General features: G+C 34.2%; 1 protein-coding gene across 1 annotated transcript; it reads right to left on the reverse strand.

Annotated features, from left to right (window-relative positions):
* Window positions 1-6,906: 6,906 nt before the first annotated feature.
* On the reverse strand, window positions 6,907-7,773 carry LOC114261445 (uncharacterized). The gene has a single exon (XM_028201722.2). The coding sequence runs from the start codon at window positions 7,771-7,773 to the stop codon at window positions 6,907-6,909; it is 867 nt and encodes a 288-aa protein (XP_028057523.2).
* Between the last annotated feature and the right edge of the window lie 205 nt (window positions 7,774-7,978).

Raw genomic sequence — 7,978 nt, forward strand, 5'->3', positions numbered from 1 at the left:
ACCTAAAGGCATCCCTAGAAATTTCATTGGTAATCTAAGCACCTTGCAATTCAAAAGACTAGCAAAATTTTGCAGTGACTCATCAACCACTCCCACTCCACATACCACACTTTTGAGGTAATTGATTCTGAGTCTAGAGAGAACTTCAAAGCATCTAAGGATTCTTATGATAATTACCACTTGGTCCATACTTCTTTACAGAAGAGAACAAAGTCATCGCCAAATTGAAGATGTGATACTAGAACCTTATTAGCCCAACCAGAACTCCTTTGAAAAGCCCAAGATTAATAGCTCTGGAGAGAAGGATATTGAGCCCTTCAGCCACTATATTGAATAGGAAAGATGATAATGGGTCACCTTGCCTAAGGCCTTTACGTGGAGAGAACTCATTAGTTGGTGATTTATTCACGAGGACGGAGATACGGGCTGAAAACACACAAGTTTTCATCCAAGGGATCCACTTAAGCCCAAAACCAAAGGTTGCCATCATAGAGAACAAAAAATCCCAGTTTACTGAATCGAAAGCTTTCTTGAAGTCCAACTTGATAATCAACCCTTACCTCTTAGCCTTCTTCGATCCATTAACTACTTCATTAGCAATAAACACCCCATCTAAGATATTCCTGCCACCAATAAAAGCTGTCTGAGTCTCACTAATAATTGAAGGCATCACTGGTTTCAACCTATGCATTAACACTTTTGCCAAAATTTTGTATAGAGAACCCACCAAGCTAATGGGTCTATAGTCAGATAGATTTATGGAGCTATCTATCTTGGGAATGAGGGTGATGAAGAGTTGTTAATACCATAGGTAAGCCAACTATGTTTGTGAAAATCATTAAAGAATTGCATGATGTCCTGCTTCATGATTTTCCAAAATTTCGAAAAAAAAAGGAAAAAAAAAAAGAAAAAAAGAAGAAGAAAAGGGCTATGTTTATGAATTTTCACATTAATGTATTCTTGGAATTTTCATTTCACAAATAGTTACATTTACTTATTAAAAAAAAAATCACAATAGCTACAATTAATGTTGTTAAAATTCCTCTTATTTATCGTAAGTTAGTAAGAAATATTTAATTTTGATATGTCCCGTCTTTCTTTCAGAGTAGATAGTGAGTGGGGTTCATGGAAGTGAGTGGGGTAATTTAATTTAAATTTATACGATTATATTAGTGCTCAGCTAAAAGCCTTTTTTTTTGGGGGGGGGGGGAGGGGGCTTTTTTGAGTCATATTACTTCTCTATTTTTTTTACAAGTTTTTTTTTTAATTTTTTTTTTATTTTAAGAAAGGGCCAAAAAGTCAACTTTTAACCTACTTTCCAAAACAAGCTTAATGAGGTTAATCAATATAACCAAATATCTTTTTATTTTCTTTTCTTTTTATTTTTCTTCGTTGTTTTGTTATTTATAACTCTATTTGTTAATTATATCATTTGATTGCACATTATCAGTTGTGTGAAATGTCTTCTTCTTCTTATTCTGTTTTTGGGTTTTTTTTTTTTTTTGCTTTGTTTTGTGTGTATATATATATATATATATATTTTGGGCAGGAATGCAACTTATATGAACTCAAGAAAAACTGAGAAACTTTTTCCCAAAGTTGAAGAAGTTCGAAATTGATGCTGCAAAATGTTGTGTATCAACCATATTTGTATTTTTTTTTTTTTGTTACATTAATTCTTTTCTTATTATTTTAAATTTTGAGATGATGATAGAGTGTATGCATTTGGTTGTGATTTTTTTGTAGTTTTAGTTTTGAAGTGTTTGGTTGAACATATTTTTGAGAATTCGAACTTGTTACAAATAGAAATTTATAAAATATTATTGCTGAATGGTGAAAATTTCATTAAATAGAAAAAATGCTTTTAGTAGTGTTTTTGGAAAAAAATGCCGCTATAGACGTTTGTCTGACGTCATTTCGCCAGAAGGCATCGCTGACGGCAATTGTAGCATGACGTTCCTAAAACGTCGCAATAAGGTGATTCTTTACCTTTATAAGTCTGATGATTCACAAAATCGGATGCATTCATATAAATGTTGTTTCTAGAGAGTCTTCTAAAACAGTTAGGCAAACCATAATACTAATAAATGGATTTTGATGATACTGAACCGTGAAAGGTTGAAAAAGAGGACAGTTCAATGCTTTCATCACTTCTTTATCTTTGTTTTGATTACATTTCCAATGGAACAAATTTTCTTGCAGGTAGCAAGATATCATTCTTCTATAAATAGAAATTGACATCTCAATGATTTTATTCATGTCAAAATGTGGTCATTTTTTGTCGGCCTTCTCATCTTCGCCGTGGTTATTGTTGGGATAATTCCACATTCCAACTAAGCAAAATGATTTTATATTTACGTTCATTACAATTTTTAGTTACCCAACTTCGCCACTGCCACCGTCCTATTTTGGACACCGCCAGAAACTGGAGATGAAGAGGAGGTTCACCCACGATGGTGTGGAAAAGACTTGAGAGAAGATGAAACCATTATTATGGGTATAGAAAATCCAAAAATCTAAGCCGAAATCAGAAAGAAAAAAAAAATCCAAATCTCTATTTTGGATATAAAAAGTTTAAATTTACACCCTAAAATTGCATATCTATATTTTATGAATGTTAATCCACACTTTAAAAATATAAAAAAAAAAAATTACTAAAATATCATCAAAATATTAGCAAAGTACCACCAAAAATCTCCAAAAGAGGAGAGCTCTCTCTCTCTCTCTCTCTCTCTCGAACTGCTACCATGATTCATGAATTATTGCTAGTACCGTGTAACAAGATTTCATTAGCAACAACTTTTACATATTATGCATTGTTAAATTTAAATAAGGTTAAAATTTAGTATTGTTAATAATGGAGGAACTCAATAAAAATTTGAGATTATTTTTCTAAAAAATGAATTTATTAAACCGACTTCACCCATTTCAAATTGTTTACTCATTTTTATTGTTTCAAATATCATTAAAAATTTATTTATATTTTTTAATTCTTTATTTTTTGAATATTTTTAAAAACTATCTACAACAATTAATTAATTGAGATTTTTTAATTTGTGAAAACAAATTAAATTTCTTTCATAAAATTGATTATTTATTGACCTCAAAAAATTTAAAATGAAAAAAATATTTATTAATAAATAAAAATTATTATTTATTCTATTTTTTTCACCAAAAATATATTAGGGCAGTTGGAGGTGCCTAGGTGTCTTTTGAATAGACGCTCTTCTCAGTTGCTTCATTCACCTTGTACCAATTCCTCCCCTACCAAAAACCCTTCAAAAACCTCACTTCATTGCCAATGAATTCGATTTCAAACCCTCATTGCCAATGGATTCGATTTCAAACCCCCACAAAAAAATCCATTTCTAGTTAGTTCCAATTCTTAATGTTAGTTTCTTCACCTCTAAGTCTCTCCACAAGCCCTTTTCACATCCTCTTTCTCTGTATCCATGGAGCTTTGTTCACCATTCAAACCCCTCCCAAGACCTGACCTCTCTTTCTCATCTTCCTTCTCACCTTTCCCCTTCCAAACCCACCTCAAAACCCCCCAAATCTCAACACCCACTCCCCCAAAATTTCGAATTCTAGCCGTTGCTTTGGACCCACAAGAACTCCCCCAAAACAGCCCCCAAAGGCTCCTCAAAGAGCTCGCTGAGCGCAAGAAAGTTGTCTCGCCGAAGAAGAGGATACCCCGGAAGAGATTCGTCCTAAGACCCCCATTAGATGACAAAAGATTAGCTGAAAGATTCTAAATAGTCCCCAATTGTCCCTCAAAGCCTTTCCTTTATTGAGTTCTTGTTTACCATCTTCTAGACTTAACAATGCTGATAAAACTTCGATTGAAGAGTACCTTTTAGAAGCCAAGCAAGCTCTTGGGTACCCTTTAGAGCCATCAGATAGGTTGGGGATGATAACCCAGCAAAGCAATTTGATATTTTGTTGTATTTGGCTTTTCAGCATCCTTATTGTGAGAGAGCGAGGGCACGGCATGCGAGATCAGGGCATTCGAGGTTGTGGTTTTTGGGGCAGTATGTGCTTGAATTGGCAATAGCTAAGTTTTTCTTGCAGAGGTATCCGAGGGAGTCACAGGGTCCAACGAGGGAGAGAGTGTATGCTTTGATTGGTAAGAGGTATCTTCCCCAGTGGATTAAAGCGGCTAGCTTGCAAAATTTGATCTTTCCTTATGATAGCATGGATAAGTTAATCCGAAAGGACCACGAACCCCCTGTGAAGTAAGTTCCTTGCTATTGTTTTGCGATTGCGATTGGGATTTGATTTTTCTTTACATAAATGGACAATTCTCATTTTATATGTGCTTTTTTTTTTTGCCTTTTATTGTGTTTGAACCAATCACTTGAGAATATTGACAGCTAGTTGTAATACTCTTATACAGAACATCAATTGAGTGTATATTTCTGGAAATATACTCAAGGGGAATTTACTTATCAATATGTATGTATAATTTCTGGCAAAAGCTTTATGATGCATGATTGGAACTTCTTAGATGGTGTATTGTATGCATATATGATAGTTGTCAACCTTAATATTTTATTTTTGTATTCTTGCCAATGATTTTTCTGTATTCTGTATGCATATAAGATTTCTAAACGTCGGAATAAGGTCTACAATGGCATTTTTTAAACGTTGCCAACATATAGCGACAACTGTATCTACGGCGTATAATTAATTGTCACTTCGAAGATTTAGCAACGTTTTACAAATGTCACTAAAAACCGTATTTCCTGTAGGCCTTCTGAGTAAATATTTACGTACCTACTACCACGGAGGTCTCACACCTTGAGGGACTTTAATAATTATTGGCCCTCTGTTTGTCATTATCATAACCATCTAATTGTCACTTTGGTGACTCTCTAATGTGGAGCAAAGTGCTGTGTGTAGTTACGTGCTACACTATTATGGAAGCCACCTCTAGCATTCGTACGAGTTACCTCTTGAGTCTAGGCATCTGTATTGTCATGGATCTACTGACCTTTTGATATATACTGCTTGTGTATATGGTTATATGATTGGTATGGTATTGTATGTATATGGTTTGTTTGAAATGTTTATCATCATATTAGTTTTAGCCTAAATAGTTATCCATAACGATTTTATAACCATTATAATATTTCTTACTCTACAATGTGTTTATAAGTTGTTTATCAATTTTAGGAGATAACAATTAAAGAGAGAGAGGTATATGGTTTGTTTCGGGATTGGAACCATGAAGTATATGTACAATGCACTTTTGTAATATTTGTGAAAATTGACCTATTTGATTAATGACCTTTTTGTTACAAATAAATAGAAACTCCGATGTATATTTTGATATCCTACTTAATTAATTATTTTCACGTGCGCTTATTCATTTAATTGTTTTGTACTTGGCCTTGGATAACTATGGTTTTTGGCTATAACAAAGCTTAACCCTTAGGTATGGGTCATGATGGGCTAAGTGCAGTACTTGGAACACTAGCATTTCATTGACATTGGGCATCAAAACCACCATAGAAACCAGCATTCCATTCATTGCAGATGGACATGTCGAAATTTCAGCTGAGTTTACTAGAGCATACATGTGGGGAGAAACTCAATCGTTGATGATTGAAGTGGATATTGTGTACAAGGTCACTTGTCCGAAAAAGACCAAGGTGAAAGAGAGTTGCCTGGCGAAAAGAGGTTCATGCAACATTCCCTTCTTTTACTCCCAACGCGACACCCTTACTAGCGGGGAGCAAATTATCTACGATAAGGACGATGGCATTTTCACTGGCATCAACTGCTACAACTTCAAGTACAAGGCCAAGCATGAAAAGCTCAAAAAGTCGTTTTCATAAGTGAAATGCCGCGATGTTTGTAGGAAACATTTTTGCAAACCTTCACAAGACTTTACTCATTCTCTAATGGTAACTTAGGCTCAGTTTGTTTAGGATGAAATAGGTAGAAAGTGAAAGAAAGAGAAAAAAATAATAATTTCTATGAGTTTGTTTAGCTTGAAAGTGGTGGAAAGAATAAGAAAATTAATTTTCTTGTATAACCTATATTAGTATATTGTAACTATTTTTTTTATTTCTTGCAAAAAGAAAAAAAAAAAAGAAAAAACATAAGAAATATAAGAAAAATTGAATGTGTGAGTTATCTATAACTAAACTTTTAAATTTTTGTATTTTTTTCTTAAATTTTTTTAATCTTAATCAAATACTTGCAAGAAAACGTATTTTATTTTCTATTTCTTTTCTTTCAATTCATTTTCTTTTACTTTCATTTTCTACTAAATTTTTTTTTTAATCAAACGGAACCTTAGGAGTTTAAAAGACTAGTTGCATGTGCTAAATACAATAGCGATCCCGCCAAAGTGGCATTTTTATATTTTATATTTGTTTCAAAATTTGTTTTCAAGTTCAATAATATTGTTATACGGTTTGTGGCCCAGTAAGATGATTTACTAGGTGCGGCAATAAAACTCTGCTTTTTTCCTTTACCCGAGTCTCTGTGTGACTTCTTGTGAATGTTTTATTCTCACAATTTGAGAGCTTAAATTTAGAACATATGTTTCTTTTAATTAATTTATTTTTTGATTGGCAAAGAGAAACTTTATTGATGATCACAACCGAATACATCAATAAGGAGGAGCTTGGAGCTAGACGTAGCTCCAACCACCTCATTGGTGAGAAACCAACGCGCGGACAAAAAACAAAATGGATGGCATGCACCGAAAATGAAGCTACAAAATGGAATTACACATAAAATCTCAATCCACAATAACAATTAAAAAAATGCAAGAATTTGATCTAGGTGATCACTGTCAAACCTGTTCAACAATGTAGATATGCAAAAAAAAAAAAAAAAAAAAAAAAAAACTTATGAACATTACAATATATATTAACTCATTCACACCCAAAATCACAGAAAGATGAAACAGTCCAAGGCAATGAGAGGATTATCAATGTCCTCCATGTGGATATCACCGGTATCTTGCTTATCCAACACTTCTCCAACTGCAATTTCATCGATCTTAGAACCAATCCGGTATGTATGTGCCTCTCTATTCATCAAACATGGTTGATTTCTACTCAAATTGTTGTTAGGACTTAACGGCCTAAGATTTTCCTTTCTCTTTGACATAACCGAGCGCTTGCAACAACTTTCCTTAGGCGCAATTCTCAATCCTCCCGTGTAGTTATCACCACTACTAAATCTTCGACTTGGAGATGGGGACGTCAAAGTCCTACTCGAAACAGAGTACGTTGAATTGGTCCTCTCTGGTTCCCTCCTAAAGCTCTTTTGTCGTGAAAGAGTAGGCGAAATTGCACGAGCCCTCTTTTGTGGAGTTGAGCCAACATGCTTCATTGGCACTACATTTTGTGTTGTTGGTTTCTCTAATTTTTGAAGCTTTTCAAGACTTCCCTTGCTTGGATCAATGTGGATCACATGTGGATTTTCCTTGACACAAGACCACAAGAACTCGTTGGAGAACAATCTCTCCTTCGAGGTTATGATTGAGGATGATGATGACAACGATGACAATGAACATGAGTTGCTAATGTTGCTTGTGGTGCAAGAAAATGAAGAAATTGAAGAAGAAGAAGTGGGAGAACGAGGAGAGAGAGGTTGTTGTTGTTGTTGTTTAGTTGATGAGGATAGAGGAAGAGGAAGAGGAATAGGAGAGATTGGAGCTTGTGAAATTACCAGTTTGTCCTCTATATGGTTGTTGCACTCTTCTTTCTTGTGCTTTCTCTTGCGTTTGCATTTGCTAATGCAACACCCCATTGATTGACACTGCTAAAATTGTTGAAGGGTAGGTACTGCGAAGTCTTGAAATCTATATCTATAGATAATAAAAGGCAAAGGGAAAGGTTCAAAGGTTGAGTGGTTTTTACTTTTTGTTGTTCACTTTTTTTCAGATTTTTGAATTTTGTTGCCGGGTATAAATCCGTTCTATAACGGTTATGTAGAGAAAAGTGTTATGGCGGGC

Source organism: Camellia sinensis, chromosome 6 (assembly GCF_055761805.1).
Source record: "Camellia sinensis isolate YWXY chromosome 6, ASM5576180v1, whole genome shotgun sequence".
Classification (NCBI taxonomy): Eukaryota; Viridiplantae; Streptophyta; class Magnoliopsida; order Ericales; family Theaceae; genus Camellia; species Camellia sinensis.